This window comes from Watersipora subatra, chromosome 3 (assembly GCF_963576615.1).
Source record: "Watersipora subatra chromosome 3, tzWatSuba1.1, whole genome shotgun sequence".
NCBI classification, from domain to species: Eukaryota; Metazoa; Bryozoa; class Gymnolaemata; order Cheilostomatida; family Watersiporidae; genus Watersipora; species Watersipora subatra.
Genome location: NC_088710.1, coordinates 3,923,759 through 3,950,048, shown reverse-complemented (window position 1 = coordinate 3,950,048; position 26,290 = coordinate 3,923,759). Strand labels below are relative to the sequence as shown.

The 26,290-nt window shown below is 37.5% G+C and overlaps 1 protein-coding gene across 1 annotated transcript; it reads right to left on the bottom strand.

Moving 5' to 3' along the window:
• Positions 1–657: 657 nt before the first annotated feature.
• LOC137391745 (phosphatidylinositol 5-phosphate 4-kinase type-2 alpha-like) lies at positions 658–26,275 on the bottom strand. Its single transcript, XM_068078279.1, has 9 exons — positions 25,810–26,275; positions 22,571–22,668; positions 20,118–20,214; positions 12,413–12,568; positions 10,592–10,738; positions 10,127–10,279; positions 4,889–4,999; positions 1,963–2,101; positions 658–1,332 (listed from the first exon to the last, which is right to left on the bottom strand). The coding sequence occupies exons 1-9, from the start codon at positions 25,921–25,923 to the stop codon at positions 1,148–1,150; spliced, it is 1,200 nt and encodes a 399-aa protein (XP_067934380.1). The 5' UTR covers positions 25,924–26,275; the 3' UTR covers positions 658–1,147.
• Positions 26,276–26,290: the final 15 nt, after the last annotated feature.

Below are 26,290 nucleotides of genomic sequence, written 5' to 3'. Positions count from 1 at the left end.
ATGTGAAATACTTCATCATTCTATATATATAAAGTCAAATCTTCCTACAATACCACCGCAAGGGCAAAACCGCATGTGAAAAATTCACTATGCAGCCCCGTTAATCTTGCGACTCCATCACAGATAGACCGAATCGCTTGGGTTGCATTAATCATTTTGCCCTCCTATACTTAGTGTAACAAAAGCACCAGACATGACTTGTAACTACGGTGCAAGGTTTAAAATACTTGTCTTTCCGGTCAACAAGATTGTTAATTCCCAACGAATCTATCTATAAATCCTACAATACTATTTTGTAAAGCTATTATTTGCCAATAGCAAGCTTAGGAACACTAAGATATTACTCTCCGATCCTCTATTTACCTTTCCGTTACAGTACTTTCTTATCAGGTATTCCGCATTCGCCAAAGTTCTTTGTATATGTACTCAGTATAATTGTAGTTCTTTGTCAACAAACCGCTTCTGATATGGACTGTGGCTCAGTCCACCGGATAGCCTAGTAGCAAGCTGTGACTAGACATACAGTAAATACCCTGGGTTTTGCTGATGTATATCTTTAATAAACAAGGTGCATTTAAATCTCATTTGAATCTCTTAAAGGAACATTCTAGATTGACTTTGTGGGGTTTCCTTTCCAGAGAGTCGTATACTAAAGAGCACATTTACAAAAGTTATATTTGCAATGTTACAATACAAAGATAAATATTGCACATGTAGACAAGCCACTATCTGTATCATATAGGTATTGTGCTCGTGACTGTACAAACAATAAGACATGGAAGAGCAATGAAATGGGCAATGGTGAGTAATTCGGCAATAACCAAATTCTTCCGGAGACTTAAGAATGACAATTTCACCAAGCTATAACAGGTTTTGGGTTAACTATGGTTTGACAGATAATGAATTTCAAACAAATTGCAGCAACACAGAGAGTAGACAACTTCTTAACAATAAAATGGTAGGATTAAAATTCGGCTTATGTAGACTATAAAATTGAACAGAAAAAGTGCAGATGTTGGTAATTACAAAAGAGGGTGGTGAGTATGACGAATAAATGCAGAGTAAACCATGAATACTATTGGAGATATAAATGCTGTCAAATATGAGCAAAATAACCGCAAGATATTCTACTCGCTGGATGGATTTATTATATTATGACTTTACTGACAAACTCTGTGAATCGCTTGGCGTATTGTTCAGGTTTAACAGTCGATATTTCTGCGCCACTCCCATGTTTGACTTGCTTGGCAGCATTAGCTGTCCGCTTCTTCATTCCATAGTGAGTGAGTATGTCTATCAGAGCCATGTAGTAGAATATTGGTTTATCACTCTCTAAAATGTTATGTCAAAGTTGTTTGTCCATCTTTAAGTGAAGAAGTGACAACTCCTACACAGCAAACAGCGCTATATCAAGAGCAAACACTCACACTGAAGATTTGATGAAACCCAAAAGGGTGATCATATCACTACAAGTGCTGACCTTTGCCTTGACCTTTATGAAGTGAGTGGGGTAATCGCTGCCAGCCAGTAGTGGATGCCAGTACAGTTTACCACAACAAAAATTATTTTCCACAAATGTAGCACATTCAGCCTCAGTGAATATCAAAAAATAATTTTTTATTACTTTCAACAGGCTGTTGTGAGTGTAACAAACGGCGCCAATCTGTAACTTATACCTTGCTTATTCTCGGTCATTGCTCAAAGCGACGATTAAACAGATGAGGAAAAACACTCAACAGATCAAGCCATGCAAGTTCACTCGAACCATACCTATTGATGGTATGCCGTATATCTCTCCATTTGAATGCCTCGTCGCTAAGAAACAAGTAATTGAACTCACAAACTCTTACACAGACTGTTGCGCAATGAGAGATGAACTGTCAATAAGATGGTACAATATCCTTGTTTAGTAAAATAGTTACAAGGGCAGACATGTGAGAACAACCAGTGATTTATTATTACCTGTGGACGCTTTCACCGCAAACTGGTCCCAATCTGGGTCAACATTGGGGTTTCGCGAGAGATAGGTGAGGGGGCTGTGGGGAGGAGTGGCAGCTCGTGCTCCTGGACTGCTAGAGAGCTCCCCATCATCGCTGCTCTCCTGTAACAGTATATCAGGTCTATTTAGTCAAAAGTGGAACACATTGAAAACCTGCTGGAGTCTATCAGCGGCTGGAAAGGCACGATAACTTGCCCAATTACAGTTTTGGAATGTGAAAAAGTAAAAGTATTTTTCATATATTCAGTGTAAAGTACATGCAAAACAAAGCTAATTTACTCTAGAGCAATTATCAAAGAACAAGCTACAAAGTTTTACCAGCGTGTAAATATAGAGCAATATAGATAGATTGGAATCGATTGACATAAGCTGTGATCAATTCTTGCACAAAGTTGCTTACAAATGTTTACTCTATGGAAAGTGCTTTCTATAGAGCTAAACCTTGCTTTCAACTACTTAAAGGTGAAGCTTGTAACGATACTCAACATTATGTGGGAATTATACAAAAAACAATTGAACTCATTTACACTGGCAAGGTAAGTCAACTACAACCAACATGTACTGCTAATTGAGCTAGTGTATATAAATAGCTACCTCTGTATTTTAGCTGATGCAACAGCAAACTAGTTTTACCCAGTTCTACTCAGAAAAGAATCCATGTTTGCTATAATTGAACAGTAATATAGTCTCTGCTACTGTTATGTCAACTTAAGGTGGTGAAGCAGAGACAGTCAATGCAATATTAAAGGAGGTGTGTGACATGAGACAACAACTTCACACAATATAAACTTCTTTATGGTTAGATTAAATGGTGAAACGAGTTTTAGATTTGTCTTCCTTAGCTTATCCTTTGCACGATGAATAGTCAAAATTTTAATTGCTGAGGCTTCATGTATGTGTTTCAAAAAGAAAATTTGGATGTTTTCATAAGTTAATAGCAGCTGAAAATAGCAGACAAGCTTGTGCTGTTTGTTAATATTTTAAAGCTCTTTTTTGGCCATGTTTAGGTGAAACATTCTGTTGAGACTACTTTGTTAAGCAGCCTTTTATGTAGAACCACCAAACTTCAGGTCATTTGAGGCATCAGTTTTCTTGTAGTTGTCCAAAATGTACAAGTAAATCGGATCACGGCTCAAAGATAACTACAGTCTGGACCAATGATTTGATGTGTAAAAAGATTGTTGTTTAGAGAATTGACCAATCAACGGCCTTTAAACCATACATTAAACCGATCCTGCAGAAACAGATAACACCATTTTTCAGTTATTTTGTCTAATATCATATTAAACAAAGCTAAATCATTGTCGAGACAGATAAAGGACTAACTTCACTCGCATCTCCTTCGAATCATGTCTTACAATATCACTCCCTCAATGAGTTTGTATAGGTCTATAGAAGTAAAATATTTTAGCAACACATGAGTAGAGTTTGACATCAGAGGCGACTTTAGTACCACAGAACTTTATCGGCGCATACGGCTAGCATAGGATCTTTACTTTAGAAATAATCGTGATTGGTTGAAGCATCGATAAGCTGGATAAGTTTTTTGTGTATACAGCAGCGCACCCTCAGGATACGATTTGGATTTATTCCAGGGTTAGCATCATATGTAGAGGTATAGAAACCATAGTAATTATATAATGCAAAGATACACTCATAGAAATCGTCAAAATTTTATATAAGTACTGTACATATTAAAAACAAGTATCAAATTAGTATGTTATTTATAGTAACTATAGTTACCTATAGTAACTTTATTGTATTTAGTGGCTATGATCTGCAATAAAATCTGTCATGTACGTACCGTAGGAAGTTCTTACCTTCAAGACAGACGTACGTATAACATAAACTTTGAATTCACCTCAAATAAGTTTAGCTTACTAAAAACGCACAATTGAAGCTAAGCTGTAGTATGTATTTGCAACTATTTCACTGAATTTCATTTTTTATCACTAAAGATTTATCACTTATCAGTTTCTGTTGTCGCTTTTACTATGACTTTTAGCAAACCCGTTTAAAATCTCTTTCCACCCCATTCGGCAAGAAAGCCAGAACGATGCTGTTTTCGTAATGAAGTGGCTTTTTGTTAGCAAGTCAAGGTGAGTTGTCTAACCAATAAATCTTTCTTTTTAAAGAGATCGCAACTCCAACTTTGCTACTGGTTTCAAATAAAAAGTATTACCGTTCTACACACAAGAATTGCTGAACTGGCACAACTCTGTCATCGTGTCTCTTTCAGGCATTGTAAAACTATTTTCGGCAAACAGCATTTCAGTGTCTTTATTATTTTGACGTACATAATAAGCACACCGACTGCCAAATTTGATCTCGGGCGAAATATATGATGAATTCAAATGGTGAAATAAGATTCGTATGGCGAGGTGAAAAAATTATCATGTTCCACTTCGTAAGGTGAAAAATCGTATATCAGGGTAATCGTATTCCGAGGGTGCACTGTAATACAGACAATGCACTCATAACCATATTAGTAATTATTTTGATGTTTTCCACGAATGGACTATTTTGAACGAAGTTCTTTAAAATTCTAAGGCAACATAAAAGGACTTCATAATAATACATTGCGCAGAGAACTAATTATTTTAGCTAGTCGTGTCTGGAAACTAGTCTGCACCGCTCCAATGAAAAGACTGCATTTGCTGTTCATCCACTTTGCTGCCACAAACATGATTATAAACTGTTTTAAAAGAAAATATCTTTGATTAAAGTAGATGTCTGTGCGGTAATGATTTTCATAACCTGCGTAGAGTAGACAGCCGCTGTTACGCCTGTTTCATTATACATCCTTATTTACATCAAGATGAAGAGGACACTGACGACTGGTTCAATGCAAAGGCATGTGTATAATTGACATACAGTATGATAACTAACGTTTGTTCCATTTTCTTCTAGTTCCTGCTGCTCAGCTTCAACCATGGCCCGGTTGTAGTCATGTATGCCAATGAGAAGACTGTAGTCCATTAGCTTCAGCTTTGTCAGCCACTGCAACATTCCACAACAGCGGCACTAGTAGCAGTCAGTAAGAGAGATGGTGGTCATGGAGAGATATCTGTGAGTTACCTGCTCTTGCCAGAATTTACACTTACTGTACCATTTAAATTACTGTTGCTATAATGTGCGCAGATGATGTATGTGAATCGAGACATGGCAGCAGTAAATAATCATGCAGTCGTCGGAGCAAACGCATTGGGTTGGGTGTTCATTCATCGAAATATCGTTCAAAAGGTTACCATACATTGGAAGCGTTTGCAGGCATGTCCCTGCAGTCCGAGAAGGTCAGATCTGGCCAATATATTTCAATTTTGAAAGGATTGGTCCGAGAAGTTCAGATCTGGCCAATTGTTTCAATTTTGAAAGGATTGTCACATATTAAACACATTCAATTTGTTGACACAAGCACTGCTGTTAGCGGGCTCTGATTAATTGTCGTTATAGACTTAAGACAACTCAAGTTTTGAGGTTTCACATTTAGTTTCAGTCAGTTTGAGACGTTAAATTCGAATATTTTAGATGAAACTTTAATACTAAATTTATATCATTTACATAAATGATGTAAATAGTAATTACATAATAGTACTAATAATAAAACAGCCTTTAATGCAGACTACATAATGCAAGCAGAAGATGTCTATAGATTCCATCCTTCAAGAAATAAAGACTAAAGAAAAATTCCCCCGAAAATGAAGATCTCCGAACATTTGTGTCATTTCAAAGAAGCAAACTTTGCAACATAGACACACAATGAAGGAGGCTTGGCAATGATCTGATGCACGGGGATGAACAGCCTGTGAGTTCATCGATTCGATTAGCACGAATAATTGACAAGTAGGTAAATACTTGAGTGAAGATGCATAATCTCATTAATTGAGTTAACGACTAACCATTGAAGATAGAGCAGAGATAAAAGAGATAAGAAAAGGCGGTGGGCTGCAAAAAAAGATAAAGGATGAGCAAAGGCTCGGTGAGAAGGAAAATGAGCAAACAAAAACAGCGCGAGTGCATGATGTGCATGATGAGCGCGAGAGCATGATGAGCAAATGTTACAGCATTAATTAAATAAGGTATATGAGACTGGCAGAGTGTCAGACACTAAAAACAACATTTTCTCTCCAACTGATTCTTACTATATTTCTATGAAGCAAAATAATTCCGATACGATTTAGTAATTATTAGTATACATACTAAAAGTTACCGTAAAACCTCTATTTGAATGACATGGCTCTCTATTTTTCAACCCTTCCCCTATAGTCGCGGTCAAATTGAGGTGGGGTTCAAGTAGAGGCTGAGGTAGTAGTAGCTAGTAGTAGTAGTAGTAGTAGTAGCTAGTAGTAGCAGCTCGTCAGAATTTTGGGGAGAAATTTAACCCTTTTACAGGAGAAGTGACATTCACTATGTTTCCATGATGCGCAGTACTTCGGAGTTGCGCCCTCTCTGAATCATGGAAACTGCGTCTTCGCACTGAAATCACTGCGCACTGATCAGTGCGAAGCCAGTGCAAATTCGCGGCAAGGAAACAGCAATTGCGCAGTAGCTCTTATGCCGTGGAGACAGATTCTTCGAGCACCATAAACTAGTACAAAAGTTATCCGGCTAATCTTGTTTTTGCTATTTTTCCGATATTTTTTCATTTAAATTTAATTATGGTCTGCTCCTATGAGGATGATGAAGTGATTACTTTGAATAATTTCCTGGACTTTGTTATCGATACCAATACTTTTCGAAAAATAGGTGGCAAGTCCTAAAGTAACATTTAAATAATTTATTTCTTGAATAAATATTTATTAAAAATATATTATTTATAAAAATTGTGTTAATGTTTGTAAAACATTGTGAACGTGTATTGTGTGTATTGTAAATAGAAGTATAATGATGACAAAAGCATAAAAAGACCGTTTCTGACGTTCGGTATCCATGATTGATTCCATGTATCCATCCAGCGATTCGATTTATATAATTTCTCTTCTCTGGCTAATTTGCTGAAAACCACTGCGCAGCATGTAAACATACAATCCCCTCGACTTCGGAAAGGGCTGCATCGAAGTACTGCGCATCAGGGAAACCTAGTGATTAACTCTTTTGGATGCAATAAATCTGCTAACTTGCCTCCACCTTGTCAAAAATCTTTTAATAAACATGCATTGGTAAGCTAAAAAATATTTCTCCGAGTTGATATACATGTATATTGCTTTCAAATAACCAGCGATGATATTATAGCCTGTGTCCTGCTAAGCATTTTGTTGGGGCTTTAAATTTGTTATTTCATTCTAAATGTGATGACATATTTTCCTTTTATATCTTAATTTAACAATGTTGCATAAAAGCTCATTCCACTCATTGATGATATGTTTGCTACAGTTTGCAGCCAAAACTGGCTTTTTATGAGCAATAGAAGAGGAGTTATGAGCGTTGATTCAATGTAAGCCGAGTTAGAATAACCGCAAGGATGCCATCAAAGAATATGCTATAAATCTGCATATTTTCAGGTTATATAATAATGATCTACCAAATGCTACAAATATATATTTATGAACAAGTTAAGTAAACAAACCATATTAATAATATTTATAGAAACAAAAATTAACATTTTTGAAACAAAAATATTTGCATTGTTGGCTCAGCTAGTTGTACTCTAATTCTTGCTTTTGATGGAACGAACATCTGGCTGTTCAATACCTTCCACAATGAACAGACCTGACCTCAATGGCATTATCTGTCCTCACACTTCTGCACTGCTGAACAAGTCGATATTAGCGTCCAAATAATTTTTTAGCAAAGCAAAACTTTAACACGTAGCACTTCGCGCAAATAATGATAAACTTATAGCCGGCTGGGTGCTAAGCATAACTTATAGCCTAAAACTAGCCATTTATACATCATCGTAAATGTAGATAAATTTTTACATTGAAGTATCGAGACGGCGTTTAACAAGGAACTACTATTAGTCTGATACAGTTTGAACCAAGCAACAAGTTGACAGAGTTGGCACAAGTAAGCCACGCAACTAGAAAGGTTGCCAAAAAGATGGAAACACAAGATCTTCCGATTTTGTTCTTTGACATTAAATGACAGAAAAACATGGCTACCTTTGTAGCGAGAGGTTCAGCGAGATTGCACACGATACCTTTAACTTTTATTTGCAGCAACTGTTTACCATAGGAACATTCTCAGTGTTTTAACCTACTAGTTTTTGAAGTTTGGTAGTTAAAACCAACATAACACATACAGACTAGACTGCAGACAAGGCGCTGTACGTACACCTGATGCCCACAGATTCACTGAGCCTACTGCGCCTGGCCACCATACGGGTTGCGTTGTCACAGCTATTAACTAACACAGGACTATTAAGAATCTATGGAAAAGTCAGTTCCTGGTGAAAGATGATAGAGTATTACTAAAACACTTTTGGATGAACAGCTAATGTGGACTAATAAGTCAACATAGATTTATCATAGAGACACAGCAGACTATTTATTTAACAAACAACAGACAACTTGTGCAATCATCTACTTTTTTTACTATGTTTCTATTGTGCGGATGTGGATTTGGAATTGTGTGCACGCTCAGTTACCGTACGATGAGTGTTTCAATGGATATTTGCACGTTGCGGATTAACGGATTAACGATTCAACATTCGATAACAATTTGCGAGTAACAAAACTCACGTGACTTGCGGATTTTCGCCATCTTGAGGAAGATGCAAACTTGTGGATTAGCCGCATCATGAAAACAGAGATGGGAAGGACTTAACATTGTGTGGAATTGTGTGCACTTAACATGTCTCCTAATAGGAAAACTATTTGGATAAGCACTAAAAATACTGCTAAATGATAGCTGCACGGGCATATATTTTACACCGATGTCTTCGGTACATCCTTACAATGACACCAACTTTAGGATCAGCATCATGATGCTGGTTTAGAGACTTTTTGCCGCGCTCAAATCTCATCCGCTAGTTTTGAGCCAAACATTTGCATTCTGACATGTTAGCAGAAGCGTCAAGCCTGGCATTGCAATAATTGCAACTAATAACAAAATAGCCTCAAGTATGGAACTTCGCATACACCCAGCAAGAGAGAGGAGTGTCATTAACAAATAGCGACTTGGTATAAAATTCCAAAAACCATCAGCAAGCGCGCTCAACCTGTATAGTCAACCCTTCAAAAAAATCAACCTACAACAAATACAACAGACTAACGCTGCTGGATATATAAGCAAAACACAAGGGCAGAGCAAGCGCCAATGACACACCTCTTAGTCCTCAAGGGACGTTCAACTGCGCTCAGCGTGAAACAAAACGGTTTGAAAAATAGCCATTATCCAATAATTAAGCCATTATCTACTCTAGTAAATTTACGTACACTGTGCTCTGTAAAGAGTACTATTGCTAGCGATAGAAGCATGTCATCATCATATAGAATTATGTTACAATGTGTGCAATAATCGACTCAGTTCTCATAGAATTCTATTTTGTAGTTATTACAACTGCATATTCTCTATCTCTGATGTACTATTTATTAGCTTAGAGATCATTACCGGGGTGAGAAACATAATAGCACACCCTGTATAAAGAACTTGATTGCCTCTGCGAGAATTATACCAAGATCATCCACTACATCAGCTCATCAAAAAACAGCAACCCGACCAGCTTGTCTCTCAATGCCTGAGCGCCCCTGATATCTATGCACCAACAACATGAGCAATGGAGTTTCCTTATAATGCTTTCAGAAACTCCAAGTGTATATTTTTGTGTTATGACCAGTTATTCCTGCAAGTTGTTTTGTAAAGATTGAGCCATTAAATGTTGTACATCTTAATAGCGATGATATTTCTGTGTAAACATTCCTGGATTGAAAGTTTTAAACTACTACTGCTGCCGCTACTACCGCTGCCGCTACTACCGCTGCCGCTACTACCGCTGCCGCTACTACCGCTACTACCGCTGCCGCTACTACCGCTGCCGCTACTACCGCTGCCGCTACTACCGCTGCCGCTACTACCGCTGCCACTACTACCGCTGCCGCTACTACCGCTGCCACTACTACTGCTACCACTACACGTACGATGAGGAAGAGGAAGTGGAAGAAGAAATTTGTAAAGGCTGTCACATACATTGACATCGAGAGCCAGTGTTTCCAAGAACTCCTCTTTTGCAAGCTCTCCGATGTTAATCTTTACGTCATCATTTATCAAGTCGACATCTTTGAAGGTCGGTAACTCTTTGCTTTTCTCTTTTTCCGTAGCGGTTCTGTCGATGAGCGAGCCCTGCAAACAGTACAACACAATGAGGGAAGCGCACTTGGCGCGTGTGTCTGAAAGGCAACTTCATTCCAGCCGTAATCAACTGGTAGAGACTGAAAACGGGGGAAAACACCTCCTGATCACTAAATTATTACAGCTATAAAATAGCCATCAATCACTAGCATGTGCACGATATTGACAGTTTGTACCAGCTTGGTGCATCAGAGAGAACAACATTGTTCCTAATAAAGCGCATGTTGTTTCTACATGCAACGGATGGTTTCCAAGTGAAACACAAGTTGAGACATTATAAAACAGGTTGTATAAGAGGTTAACCTTTATATCGTATTTTGTGTGTATGGTTCTGTAAGGAGAGAAAACGTTCTTCATGACAAGCATATAGGTTTCAGTGTCGTTCACTGTCACTCTGTACATGGCGAGGTATTGTGGCAGAAGGGTCTTGGCATGTCGCTCCACAACATGCTGCAAACACAGGGCAATATATTATGACTTTCCTAGAGATATACGTCAGCCTCATCTCTCGGCATCAGACATGAAAAGGACTCTACTTTCAGTGTCCTCATCGTTGAGTTGGCAGAGCTTGACATGGCCAATAAAAATGATGGGGAAATACAAAAAATCATCCGCTGAAGGCTTATCCGCTGTGAAGTGTTTGCCGGCTTTTGTTTTAGATAGGTTGGCTGCTATTTTAAAATCAGAAGAGCAAAGACCTGTTAGTACTGTCTGCAAATATATTAGTCATGAGACAAGCAGATATCTCCACAACAACAACCTCTTCAGCTCTGACATTCAGCTGGTGTACAAGTAATCCTACCAACCCAAAAATGAATCACACATCTCTTCACATGGACATCTTACCCTCCTGTCATGAACACATATTTTGTCATGATACACACACCATTTCTCCTCATATGAACACTCTACTCCCCTCAAATGAACACTCTACTCCTCTCATACGAACACTCTACTCCCCTCATATCAACACTCTGCTCCCCTTATATGAACACTCTACTCCCTTCATATGAACACTCTACTCCCCTCATATGAACACTCTACTCCCCTCATATGAACACTCTACTCCCCTCATATGAACACTCTACTCCCCTCATATCAACACTCTGCTCCCCTTATATGAACACTCTACTCCCTTCATATGAACACTCTACTCCCTTCATATGAACACTCTACTCCCCTCATATGAACACTCTACTCCCCTTATATCAACACTCTACACCCCTCATATGAACACCCTACTCCTCTCATATGAGCACTCTAATCCCCTCATATGAACACTCTGCTCCCCTCATATGAACACCCTACTCCCCTCGTATGAACACTCTACTCCTCTCATATGAGCACTCTAATCCCCTTATATGAATACCAGCCTCGAGAGGAGCCCATACAGTAACAGCATCTGATTAATCCTTTTTTACATTGACAACTCTCTCCTATTCAAGACCTCCTTCATGCCTCTTATTACCTAACCAGTTCACACCCGTTCAAACAAACACCCACCAACAAACACCCACCACACAATCAAGATTAGATCTCAGTGTCAGTTACTGTTTGCTTGAAGCAAAGGAAAGCAGCTACGGTACGGTAGGGCTAAAGCGACTGCCCGTGGAAACACTTCAACTTGTTAGGTGCATGGGTATTGGTAAGCTTCCAAGTTTATTATAACACGAGAGAATGATGAACACAAAGCAATTAATTGTATGACAACTGTCTTTATCTAAACAGAAACGCTACATGTAGTTGCATTGTATCAACTAAGCAAGCAGCACAGCTTCTAGAAATGTATTAAACTGTGACCAACGCTGCTTTCATACTCCCTACACGTAGAGGCAAGACAATTAGGACACACATGAGACATACAGATTTGTTTGCACCCTTCAAGCTGCAGGAGGATTAAAGTGTCTTTGTAAAGATTTTGAGCCATTGCTTCTAAGGAATCATTTCCACACACACTTATCTCTCGTCTATGGCACCATTCCTAACTCACTTATCGTATACATACAGAGGTAGGAAGGGTCCCATTGACAGGAGGTAAGTATGTATGTTGTGATATATTGCTTACTCACTCAGGAGGCCTGTGAATCATAGGCCAGACATGAACAGAAAAATGTCCTGACTTACTTGGTGATATTCTGCAAGGAGAGTGTGTATGGCCTCAACCTCCTCGGAGGTCACAGTCTTTATCACGTACAGCTTGTCCTGTGACATGAAAAATCGTGCTCCGCTTTTGCCACTTGTCTCATTTTGATCGATCGGCTGTGACTTGGTCAGCGAATTCTGAAAAAGGGAGTAGAGTTGACTCAGCTTTAAAAATGACAAAACATTATTGTTTTGCATGGATTACGGAATAAAAACAGGGTGAAGCCAGACAGTCATGATACGCGCAGTAGTAAGTGCTCAAACAACAGTCACTGTAAATAAACCTATCACAAAGAGCAAGTCAGCGGAAAGACTGATGGTAAGCATTCTACTGAGTTGTCTTCTCTTTGTGTTTGACACCACGGCTGTGATATTTGATGTACCACAAGGTGTATCAGCTATTCGATTTGAAACTAATTGAATAGCTGATACACTTCGCAGCGCACAAGATGCTTAAAAATTATTGCTGCTGACCTGAGAACTTTGAAAGCTTTACTAAGTAACAACTTTTATCCATTTTGAATTGTGACGAAACCAATTTTAAATTTGCCCCTCTCTCTGTTTTTCCTTTATACTAAGGTGCATTCAAATGCTGCCAACTACATACTTTTTACTGTTGCAAAAGCAATGCTACATAAGAGTGTATATCGCATACAATTGAAAAGACAAGACGGTTTCATAACCAAAAACAGACTATAATCGGAAGAAGCTGATGTACTAGTTTTTGCGATAATTAAATAAGCTTGATAAGAATCAAACTAAACGTTCTTGTCTTCTGCATGATTGTAAGAATGATTAATATTGTTTGTATGGAAAAACAGCAGCACCCAATATTCCTCAATTCCTCAGCAGTGTGTACGTGAGTAACAGGTGCAACAACAATGCACCCTCTATTATACTGCCAGTAAGATTAGTTTTTGTGCAAATTATTATAAAATCTTGCAAAAAGTGACAAAATCCTCAAAAGAAAACAAAATTCTAGTACTAATAATGGTAGTATTTACTATAATAAGAGCCGTGTCTGTCCGAAGGCACTGTAGAGGTTGGAAAAAGATTGCATTACAGGATTTGATCTAGCGATATTCGACATCGCTGTCTGGCACGCTACCACCTGCGCTCGTCGTTCGCTTTGCTGAACTTTAGAAATATTACGCGGGTAGTTACTCTCTGCGCTTATCGACACAAGTGAAGATCTCTCACAGCACGCGAGACTGTTAGGGTACTAGTAGTACTACTAGTACTAGTAGTACTAGTACTACTAGTACTACTAGTAGTACTAGTAGTACTAGTACTACTAGTACTACTAGTAGTACTAGTACTACTAGTACTAGTAGTACTAGTAGTAAAGTATTGTTCATGGCACTTAAACTTTTTAATGAGCAGACTAAATAGTCAGCTACAGTACTTGAATGAGAAAGCTTTCTACTCCGTCATTGACCAGTTTTGCACAATACTCCGAAAGACTGTCATTGTTTCACAATGAAATTACTCATATCAACTCAGCAATCATTTTAATACCTCCTTTGATGATATGGAATGACAGCTGAGTACCGCGTACTGTATAATATATACCAGTATTATTTTGTGTCAATAATAGACTTATTAATTTCAGCGAACAGGGATGCCATTTAGCACCGTCAATGTTGATGTCGTCCTAACAGTAATCACTTTAGACATACAAGTTGATATATCTGAGCCAGTTTTCATTTCCACAAAAATAATTAAAACTGGATAAACAGTCGACAATTGAGAATTCAATTCAAATTTTCCTGTTTTAAAAACTGATGAATAATTTGTTTATTTTTAGCCAAATATTCAAACTTGAGGACAGATAAGGATACTGTAAGTCATCAACATACGACCTAAGCGATATACATCTACCTGACCACGTCCGTGGGAAGGTCAGGTGGACATACATCCACCTAACCATGTCCGTGGGAAGGTCAGGCAGTTTAGTGCAAGGCGTAGCAAAAGCCGTTTTTCGTTAAGCTTTGTCGTTATTTTGTCATTCGGGCGAATTTATTCTGACACACAATAACAATAATTTCTCGCGAAATTAAAATTTGGCTATTTGTGTACTGATTATATACATTAAGAGATATACGTTGCTCGCCATGGCGGGTTCAGCGTTATCCGTTATGGTAAAAACGGATTCGCAAACAGATAAATGATAAAATCTTAGTTAAAAGTTTGAAGTTTACTAAAATACATACTAAAACTTCTTCCAAGTATGTGTTTAGTAAGCTAAATTCATTCAAGTTAGATCAGAATCAACAAAATACCGTAAGTCCTCTTGCTCAAGCCGCGCGGCTTGTGCTCAAAAACAGATGACTTACGAAAGAAAAAATAATCCTCCAACAACCCGCGTATGCCCACAGACCGCGGCTAATGACTGAGGTTTTGTCATCCTTGACCCCCTTCGGGAGCGAGAGTGTTAAGATGGGTTTCGCTATACCCCCCCCCCCCCCCCGTCCTCTTGAATAAGAAACCAGGCTACATCAGTACACGTGAAAAGAATTTTTTTTACTTTCAAGTTCGAATTAAAATTCCTAAACCCTTGCATCAATAACTTACTTGCCATGTCTCAGCTAGATTTTTATTGCACTGTTAGAGGGCTTCACGTTTATGGAAAGATGCCGGTCAAGAATGAAAATGTGTTAATTACCTATGACTGCGGTGAGTTGAACATGAGCGATAAATTCTTCTTTATTTTAAAGTATTCCATAAACATGACCTTGAAAATAAACGAGTAGGTCGCCAAAACCCCGTACATAAAAGTGTATCATGGCTGCGATTCTATGGTTATAGCACGGAACTGAGCAGAGACGGCATTTATCGAGAAGCCGCCCTGAGCCTCACGTTAAGTTTTAAAAACTTGGCTTTAGCCGCGGCCTATGACCTTGAACCAGAAGCCGCGCCCAACGACAGGCCGTGCGGCTTGAGCATAAGGATTTATGGAATACAGAATCGACTTACGTCCAAATTGTCTTACGGCCAGCTGGCCGGAACCAAACGCGGTCGGAAGTCAATTACTTACTGTATATACAATGTTTTGTGAAACTGATTGAACAATTTAATGGAAAGCAAAAATGCCATAAGTTGACTGGCCAGAAGAAACCCCAAACAAGGATATAAATCAGAGGCTACTTTCCGGTATGCAATTTATCACTCGAATGGTTCTTCAACCGTTTGGTTGTCTTCTTGACAACCATGTTCAAGTCAAGTTTGTAGACATATTTCAGAAAGAAAAGTGTTGATAGTAGCCATTTGCTAGTGTACTACTGCTATATGCCTACCAAGGACTTATTTATTGGTACGAACGGTTTCTGTGAGCAGAATTAGTTTTACACTCATTTTTTCTGTTGTTTGTACTCTATCAAAATAAGTAATAACAAAAACAATAATAGTAATACATATATATGATAAAAACGCTTTTGCTTCTGTGCATCTTTTCATGACGTGTGACATTTGCTGACAGGTGCCACCACTGAATCTACTCTTTGGTACCCTAACCTTAACTTTACCCTTTTTATATGACAGAGATGGGATTTGATGAAAGCTAATTATACAGATTTATATTTAGTTAGTCTGTTTGAATGTTTCAAAAGATGCCCTGTGTTGTCATTGCGTCCCATTTAGCAATACTCGCCCATGCCTATATAAAAATAACTATTTGATTTAATGGTAAAATCAGACGATTCTTTCAGTGTCAAGTTATTTAACAGGCACCAGCGTTTTTGGTAAATGAGCACGACTACTACATTAAATACTAAACAGGTCAGTATTTCCATCCTTCCCAGCATTAGGACCGACTCGGTACACTTTGTAAACGTTTTTCATTTGAAGGTTGACTTGCAACAAAATTCACATTACAGTTATTTGATATCAAAAGATTCACCATGTCTTACTCTGTTGTGTTGTAGGTGCAAAATATGTGGGAATGTGATTACAAGCTCTTAAAAGCTCAAAAATGAACGATTAATCACAGACATCACGAAAACGCCGTAAGTTGGAATCCTTCTCAAAACGGCTCAAATGTGATAAAGCCAAACACGATGTGCTTCTGTTTACACTTTCATGCAACCTCATTCGTCGAAATATTTTCACAAGTATACATCTCGCATTCAATAAAACCATGCCTATTGTCCTTGCGCTTCTATTTTATCATCATTGTAATGCTGTCACTTTGAGCACTGATATCGCAAAACCTAGCTTAAAAATGAGTTTAATTTTTTAACCTTAGCTCGAGGGGGTGCATATCATCCTCGGAGAAACATGGAAAGCCTGTTGGTCACCTGTGATGGTCGAAAAATATTGTGGAAGGTGTTCGCGCAATTTGGCGGACAATATGGGTCACATGATCAGATGATGACTAGATGATTTGACCAAGCTGAAACGAAACTGTCAAGTAGAGAGCATCTATATTTGATAAGGGCTTCCCGGGAACGAAGTGTTTGTCATCAACTAGTGCTATGAGACAATTTATATTGAGCTTTTTATTGGCCTTTCATTTCACGTGATAACATCACCTGTCAAAACAATAACCCCAGTCGAGTTGGGTACGTCATAAATGTAAAGGAATTCCAACCCACGGCTGGTTTTTTGAGCTTTTAAAAGCTTGTAATCACATTTCTCCGTGTTTTGAACCTACAACACAGCAGAGTAAGACATGGCGAACCTTTTGATACCAAATAACTGTAATGTAAATTTTGTTGCAAGTCCACCTTTATGTTGGCTAGGGTTGATTGTTTATAGGCAACTAGTGAATCCCTAGTGAGATGACAAATGGTTTTAAGCACCTGAGCCAACATACTCTATGCAGCTTGTAAAAAACAACATGGAGGAAGCCTAAACACAAACAATGAGTGTTATCTGTGAGGTCATGCTGATAAACCCAGTACTCCAGCACTCCAGTACAATGTTCAGAAACCGCAAGACCTTTGATTACATGGAATGTTTGAATGCATTAATATGAGGAAAATGCAGCAAGTCAACAGAAGCTTGACAACCAGAAGGTTGTCAACTTTATATATAGCTAACTGGCTATATTTTTGTTCTATGCTAGCCAGCTATAGTATTTTTAGCCAGTTATTTAAACTGGCTTTTCTAAAAATTAGCCAGTTTTTAGCATCAACAGAAGGTTGATGCTAGAAATTGGCTTGACTGTGTTGATCTCATGAATAAACTAAGCAGATCTTTATGAGATCAACGCAGACAAGCCAATGTTTACCAATGTAGACAATAGATAAGAACTTTATGATCACCAGTCGATGCAGTTCAAAGTAAAAGACGAGTGAAGGGTGAAAGGTGTACGAGTGAAAGGCGAGCTCTATCGTACTAAGATACCTAACCCTTTGGCTGGGTAAAAGCCCCGCAAAAACAACCGAAAGTCATGTAATTTATTTTTAAGAATTCAATGAAATCGGTATCCTAAGAACATACATAGCTCTAACTGAAATTTATTTCAATAAAGAAAATCTTGTGTACATAAACATTCATTTACTTGTGTACTACTACAAAAAAGCTATGTATGAAGTGCTTGGAAGCATTCCTTTCGGCAGAATCCAATGCCACAGCGTAGCCAACGCCGGTAGCATCATCATCAAATGAGCTACCATAACGATCACTTTTCTCTAGATATTCAAATCTTCAAAGTTTACATCACTACCATCATCTGAATTATCATCATACTGATCAGACAAATGATCACTAACGATCGCAGGCTCTAATAAATCTTTATTTTTTCATTTTGAACGTCGAGCCGTACGTTGACTGGTTTTTTCAACTTCTATTTTTTCAAAGAAGTCTCGATTTCTTTAGCTTTTAGCAAAAAGCAACGTCTCTCAGATAATCGTTTCATATTGTAATTCATCGACTAACATCGTGTCGATAATATTTAAGATTTTAGATTATAAGATTATGGATTTTAGATTATAAGACTATAAGATTCTAGCATTCATATCCTTTGTTTATTGTTACTAGGCGACAGCTTTATAAATGTCTACCGAAAGCAACAGAAAAGTCGTTTCCCCACGGAAACGATAAACGACATTTTGGTCGTTTCCCCAGCCAAAGGATTAAAATATTCAAGTCACTCAATTTATGAAGTTAGGTGTCACAAGCGCCCAACTGTATACAAAACAACCGGTTTCACCCGCTTATAACCAAGCCTTCTTGGATACCTTCTATAGCTGTGCTCTCTGGCTCACTTTTTAGATACCTTCTATAGCTGTGCTCTCTGGCTCACTTTTTAGATACCTTCTATAGCTGTGCTCTCTGACTCACTTTTTAGATACCTTCTATAGCTGTGTTCTCTGGCTCACTTTTTAGATACCTTCTATAGCTGTGCTCTCTGGTTCACTTTTTAGATACCTTCTATAATCGTGCTCTCTGGCTCACTTTTTAGGTACCATACTTTTGAGAACTGATGAAGAACATGTCTACTTTTCCGCCACAAATCCAGATTTAGACACAAGGACATTCATGTTTTATTAAATTTATTGAACAACTTAAAAGCAAAAGTCCTATACCGTGACTGACCTGAGGAAATACCAAACAAGAGTATTTATCAGGGGCTACTTTCCAGTTTGCAAATTATTCCTATTCGGTTGTCTTCTACTTTTTCATTATATTTTAAGTAAACTTTGCAGACATATTTAGGTAATAAGCATGTGTTGATGGTAACCATCCACTGATATGCATCTGTGCCTGTCATCAGAATTCTTCATACTTTGCACCCTTTTCATTGGTACCTGCCAGAGGGTCTCTGTGACCAATATTTATATTACACACACTTTTTTGTCATTTGTACCTGATCAAAATGAATAGTAACAAAAACCACAATAAAAATAAGATGTAATGAAATCCAATGTTGAATACAATTACATAATTTATGTTAATTTTAATTGTAAACAAGCCGAACGATAGCCATAACCATCATTGAGCTATTCTTGAACTATTACTGACTCGGCATCTCCAACAATACCGAAGCTTTGAGTTTCAGAATAAAATGGCCATTTATTTACTGGCTAGCAATAGAATTATATTTTCATATTTTGTGAAAATTGTATCGAGAGCTCGACAGTATCCAAGATAGTATAGTATAGTATAAGAGGATAGTATCCAAGCTCGAGAGAACCTTCCAGAAGTTTGATATGCAGGACAAGAGCGCTCATGAGTCACTGCCAGAGACTCAAGGATTCAGCTGCAAGAGTGACACGATTGACAGTGTCTTAGACTCTTAGTAGGTAATTGACAAGCTAGGACTGTTTACATCAAGGCTAGTCAAGGCTGGCTTTGGCCGGAATTTGGCTTGTAAACAAATGGCGAAAGTGGAAGAGAACAAAAAGACGGAATGACGACTGAAAGTATTACGCAAGGCTGGCAGACAAATGAGTCATAGAACTGTCACACACTGTCTATACAGAAAACACAACCGTAGCAACAGAAGGAATGCTAGCTGAGATGCAAACACTGTAACATTATAACTAAAGGCTATGGCAGTTAGAAGCTGGAACATTCTAAAATTCTGATCCTATATAATAGCCTACAATTTTAGTAAGTCAGAATGGAGTCTCTGTTTGTATGCCGCCCTCATTTCCTACTAGAATATGTGAACAGGCATAGTAGCAGTTATATTTAAATAGAATACACAGCGGTGAATATGTTACAGTAAAAACAAACTCACCATGAACTCGTCGTCATATATATTGAATCTTTCCCTAAGATTCCTGAAGACAAGGGGGCAATACTCCTTAAACTTGAAGTGGCTGGGCATGTTCTCTCTACAGGAAAAAATTTTCCCCATTGGCAACAAGTGCAAGCCAATCGTGGTCAGTATGACTCATTATATGTATAAATGGAAAAGTATGATTGTTGGAAAACAGCCATGCAGTACCACAGGCCCATAATGATGCATCATTGAAACAGGAACAGGTTGATAACATATAAACTAAACGTTGTCAACCTGTTATTAAAATGACATCACGAATGAATTGATACAACTCATTTTCTGGTAGATCATGGATGATTGTGATGCAGATGAAGAATTATATGACAATAACTTTAATTTTCCAGCTTAATTTGAGTCATGAAACAATGAAAAATGTGTGCTCAATAAATATGATGCTACTGTAAAATTTTAACAAATCTTTAAAATCGTATAAATTTTTATGGTTTTAGCCCGAAGAACTGTGAAACGCTTCATTCTCTTTGGTGACATTTGCTGTGTGTATCCAGACCTTTTTACTAGTGTTTTACCAAATATCTTTGTTTTATGATCATATTAATATATATTTAATAAAAGTTTGAAAACTTCCCATCGTTGGATAAATTGCCCAGGAATACTGACAAACATTAACGTGGAAGGCCAGGGTTCAAAAGGTTAGTAGATAACACCGAGCTGGCTGGCTCCCTATTAAAAATTTGGGCCATAGTGAGTGTCTGAAAGGGCCTGCAGATTACATATTCATAAACAAGATTATTTACAGACGTAATGAGCAGTGACGAATCACAAATCACAACCTACTACTTTTAAGTATTCACCTAGTGAAGATTCATCCATGTATTGCTCAACGATGAGGCATAGAGTTGTCTCCACTTCCACAAATTGCAAAATGAACTTACGCAGAATATTGGTTGACTTTATTAGAAAGTATCAACATTTTATGTCATTAGCGAGCAGTTTTGATGTTTGAGATGATCTGATTGCCAGGGTGTTTCAAGATTGTAATTAACAAAACTTTATTATGACTAAAACGCTCAGAAGAAAAATGCGTGTCAGAATGACATCATTAATTGTTATTGGCTGTGTTCAAGCTGCAGCATTACGCGTCTCTATACTTTCGATCCTTTTGCCAAAGTGTAACAGTAGACGTTATAATCACACGTTTGCTTGATCTCAGCTTTCTAACCATGATCAGGTTTTGTTGATTTTAATCATAGATAATAATTTATATATATATGTATATTATATTAACAATATAGATTTTATATATCTTATAAATTTATAATTTTATAAAACAATATAGGGTTTATTATATCAATGATTTTAATCCTCAAGCATCTTGGCAGTCAGATCACCTCGAACATCAAAAACAGTCGCAATTGATAGAAAGAAACATACCGATACTTTTTGATAAAATCAACTGAAATTTTATGCAAGTTCATCATTAGCAGAAGAGGGTTTGTAATGACACCAGGAAGCTACTTATAAAATACACCTAGTAGCTACCTATTGTAATGCACTAACCCACCCTAAGGAACTTAAGCAATGAACTATTCACCTGGCCAATATCAACAACCCATTATTCACTAGCTTTACAATAACATCAACTTGTAGAGCGTGTCAGCCAAGTAAGTCTTGTTGCCATAGACACTCATCAACAACATAGCCAAACAGAAGCAACTATGGAAGAATTGTAGACAATAAAATGAGTAGGAGTATTTTTTCTTACTACGCACTCTTGTGAAGCAACCGAAGAGAATACATTAGCTGCTAACAGCGTGTCTGTAGGCAAAACTATTAACTAACTTGCTGCCAGACAGTGGTGGCACCTGCTGCTACACTGTCAACCAGAATTACCTTCAGCAGGCTGTTAATTACAGCTTACTGAAGGTTGGCGTTCTGGTTGAGTTGAATAACAATTAAACGAGAGCGGCAAACAATTTACAATTGAGGTTTCAGCATATTGACATATTTGTCAATCCTTTGAATGTCTAATTTGCCTTTAATTAATCTAATTTAATGTATAATTAAAGTCAAATAGTATACGGACAGCCTCATTACACCAATGTGAAAGACTAAAACTCGTGAAAAAAACAGTTTTTACACAAAAGTTCTTCCAAATATGCTTAAAATAAATTTTTTAAAAGCTCAGAACTGTTTACTTGAGTCACTCCAAATATCTTTAACCTTGATACTTTGTCAAAACATGTTTACGCATTTTTCCTCGCTAAAACTAGATTTGTTAATTCCTAACTAGATTCCCTGATCTTCAGGCCAATCCATCGAAGGTCTGAAGTCTCCAAGAGTTCCGAGTAAGCAACGTCGACCCGGAGTAACACTAATACTTCTGAATCGTCGGCCCTATATGTTGGCAGCCAACAACTTTAATAAGAAGAGCGGTTCATAAGACCTACTTGTTATACTGGTTGTTGTCGACACGAACTTTGGCAAAAGCCTTGAAGTGTTCTGGCAACAGTAGACTCGGTTCATCAACATGGCTGAGGCCGGTGATCTGTGCAAATACAACTAGATGTCAAGAAGCACATTTCCCTTCATGTCATTTTGTTATGTATACAACAGAGCGGAGGAGTACCTGTTGGTTACAATCGAGGGGTTGTTCAGGCTGGTCAACGACAGCAACTGCGATCTAAAGCTGACAGCCTAGTTGTATGACCTACTCACATGGTTACAGCTGGATCAGCAGCTGGAGCGATGCTAAACAGCACTAGCAATTGTAGGCCTTTTAAACAAATCAATACGCGCTATAGAGTACTGCTCAGCCATGCTACAAATGATATCATCAGCCAGCGGCTAACTGGCAACAAATGATACAGCAGCTAAAGAATATCCTGCTGCTTATACTTTGCAGCTCATGAAATTCTGCTTTCACATGCGAAAAATTTTAGAATATGCTTGCATCAAGGAGGTGTGCTGAGAACACTCTACTGATTGGGAACATACAACTTGGTTTTACTAAAAGATATTCAATGTTTAATATACGTTAGCAATTACTGTGAAAATTTTCATTTTATTAATGTCCATCAAAACAAAAATTTACTCAATCAGATCGTCTCAAGCCATGTACATGATGAACATTACATAAAATGAGAACATGAATGAACACTAACAAATCCCAGCATAAATGTCGACTAGGCTTAACTTAACGCCGACTGACGACTTTGTTTCATATAAAGGGTACAACCAGCTGACTACTGACTCGTTTGTGAAATGATAAATCTAACAAAAAGGCTTATCTCTGAACTTTTAAATTGGCAAAATTATCTACACGTATTTAAAAAATTGAGCGAATCTAAAAGGATACAGCTAGGCAGTAAATACTTTGAACTATTTGGCAAAATTCAGGTTATTGACTACATATAAACATAAAGTTATAAACATGATTAATTAAAGGCAAGTATTTCATGATTAAAAATTAAGATTTTTTGTGTATGTTGGTCGTTTTTTGGCTTTACAATAATGTTTGACCAAAATCCAAATTTAACCTATCAAAAATGAGTACCTGTTTAGTGTATATACATACATGCACCTATTTTGCATAAATTACCTATAGAGCAAGCTGGGGCAATGATGAAGCAACTTCTATAAAAAAAATTTAGATGTGCGAGTGTATATCGATATTGACTATAAACCTTCGCTCTCATCGACACGCACTCCTTTTTATGGCGCCTTATAGTGCCTTGCGGTCCGTGTTCTCAACTCGAGTTGTGTAACTCGAGTTGTATTTACAAACTCGAGTTTGTACAAGTAAGGTGCAATATATTGGTATTACCGTAGCATAACGGTAGATCTGGTTATATAAACAATGGTACATAAATAGGCACCGTTAGCTAATAGAAATTAAACTATGTATGTATGTAGCCTACTGTAAAACTAGAGCTACTGGCGAATTAGAGTGTCCCGAGTTTGCAACTCAAGTTGTACAACTCGAGTTGCAAACTCGGGACACTGATCAACTCGAGTTGCAGCTCGAGCTGTACAACTCGAGTTATATTTACAAATTCGAGTTTGTAAATATAACTCGAGATGTACAACTCAAGTTACACAACTCGAGTTCATCAAACACCCAGGCCGAGTTCTTTCAACAGCAACTCGAATTCAACAACTCGGCTTGAGAACATGGAACGCGAAGCACTGTAAGGCGCCATACTAAACAACTCATCATTTCATTTTCTCTAGCTATATTTATATATGGAATTTTTTTAGTGCATCATTAATCATCGTTGACATAATTTCTATGTTTGTTCATTTTTGGTGTTCATTCAGTTCCTTGTCAGGTTCTAGAAAGATAACTCTTTTTTCATTTGAAAAAGAAGTGGCCCGGCACCCACATAGATTGTTTTTTAGTTTGCTTTTTACATTCTACAATTGTTTTTGTCTCTTTATATTTATATAAATAAATATGCGCATATATCGCTGATATATATATAATTTAAATATGTATATATATATTCCAATTATTATTATCATTCAATTATTAAATTTTATATAATATGCACAAATGCAGTCCTGTAAATGAGCCACCCCAATTACTCAGCTTTTTTTTACAAACCCGGGTTTGTTTTGCGTAACACAACTCGAGTTTATCAAAAACCCAGACCGAGTTCTTTGAACAGCAACTCGAGTTCAACAACTCGAGTTGAGAACATGGAACGCGAGGCACTGGAAGGCGCCATACCTTTTGATATTCATCGCTATATTCGGTATAACTTTTGACTCTTTCTGGTATATCCGACTAGGCTTGACGAAGCAAAAATGGTCTTTCATTTGCAGATAAAGCAACTCAAGGCCAAAACAGCAAACGCATCACTTCAACGGAAGAAAAAAAAGAGTTGGTGTTAAGTTCATGCAATATCCAACCACTCTAGACATTCTAAAGTTATTTTACAATCACCGATGTGTAAGACAAATAAAACTAATTCAAATCTTTAAATCATACAATCAAATCTATAAATTAGCACGACATAACAGTAAGGAGAAACATTCTAAGTAAATCCGTTTCAGTGGATACTGAATTTTCTGTGCAGCATTGTGAGGCATACCCGTCTACTCGTGTAGGTGGAATTAAATCCCACATAAATACCGAGACTAAGAGAAACTTTTTCTTTCATCGAACTGCTCTCTTATAACATATTGTCTTGTTTTACAGTTTTTAACCACTTGTATACTAGTCACTAACACCACCTGGCAAGTTATGAAAAAACTATTGACCCCAATCTCTAGTTCTATAGGATATCACAATAAGGCTTCTGCACAAGAGAGGATGTGATTAGTGAGAAGAAGAAGAACGAAGTAATTTACAGATGGTTCAAGTCAAAAAGATTTGACCATCGCAGTTGAGAAACTAGAGTCTCAGATGTGATCAGACATAACGAGAGCTAAAGATCATAAAATATTTTAATAATGGCAAAGGCATTCGTCGAAATATCTTATTCTTATGTGCTCGTAAATTTTCAATATCGAACATTTTTACTTAACCAAAAACTATAATTCCAAGGACTCATACTCATCCCTGAAAAGTCATATTCATACATAGACATACCATAGAATGAGCAAAAACATAATTCTGGGCATGTAAGAACATAGGATTATGTTTTAATAAATACAGCCATCAAATACAACTGGTAATACTTACGCTGTAATTTACACCCCACATGAAGACACTAAGAAGCGGTTCATTGGCTCGAAACAATTTCTTTTTCTGTTGTACAGTCTTTACTTTTTTGGTCTTTTGGTGTTTGGATGACATTTTTTCTTACGTAAAAGCACGAGTATTTTATAACGTCGTTACATAAAAACTGCGTAGTCAAAATAGATCAGAAGATACTTTGATTTTTGCCAACAAAATTTATTCGTTGTACAGTATTTAGTCGGGGCCGAGTCAATGAGTTATTACCGAATCAGTTTGATTAAGAAACGAAGACAGTTTTATATTTTAATAGCGGTATACAGCATTAATTAGACAAGAGACAGCGATGGTAACCGAGTAGGTTAAGACAGATAACTAATGATTGACGCAACTTTCACAAAAAGAACGATATTATAATAGCGCAAAACCAATTTCGGTAATCTCTAGAGTTAGCGTTCTCGGCGGTGTGTTCACATCCTAAACATGG

Coding starts and splice junctions, on each gene's coding strand:
- LOC137391745 (XM_068078279.1), bottom strand. CDS start 25,923: ATGTCATCCAAACACCAAAAGACCAAAAAAGTAAAGACTGTACAACAG. Junction 10,280..10,591: donor ACACAAAATACGATATAAAG/GTTAACCTCTTA, acceptor TACTGTTTGCAG/GGCTCGCTCATCGACAGAAC. Junction 1,333..1,962: donor TGCGGTGAAAGCGTCCACAG/GTAATAATAAAT, acceptor ATAACATTTTAG/AGAGTGATAAACCAATATTC.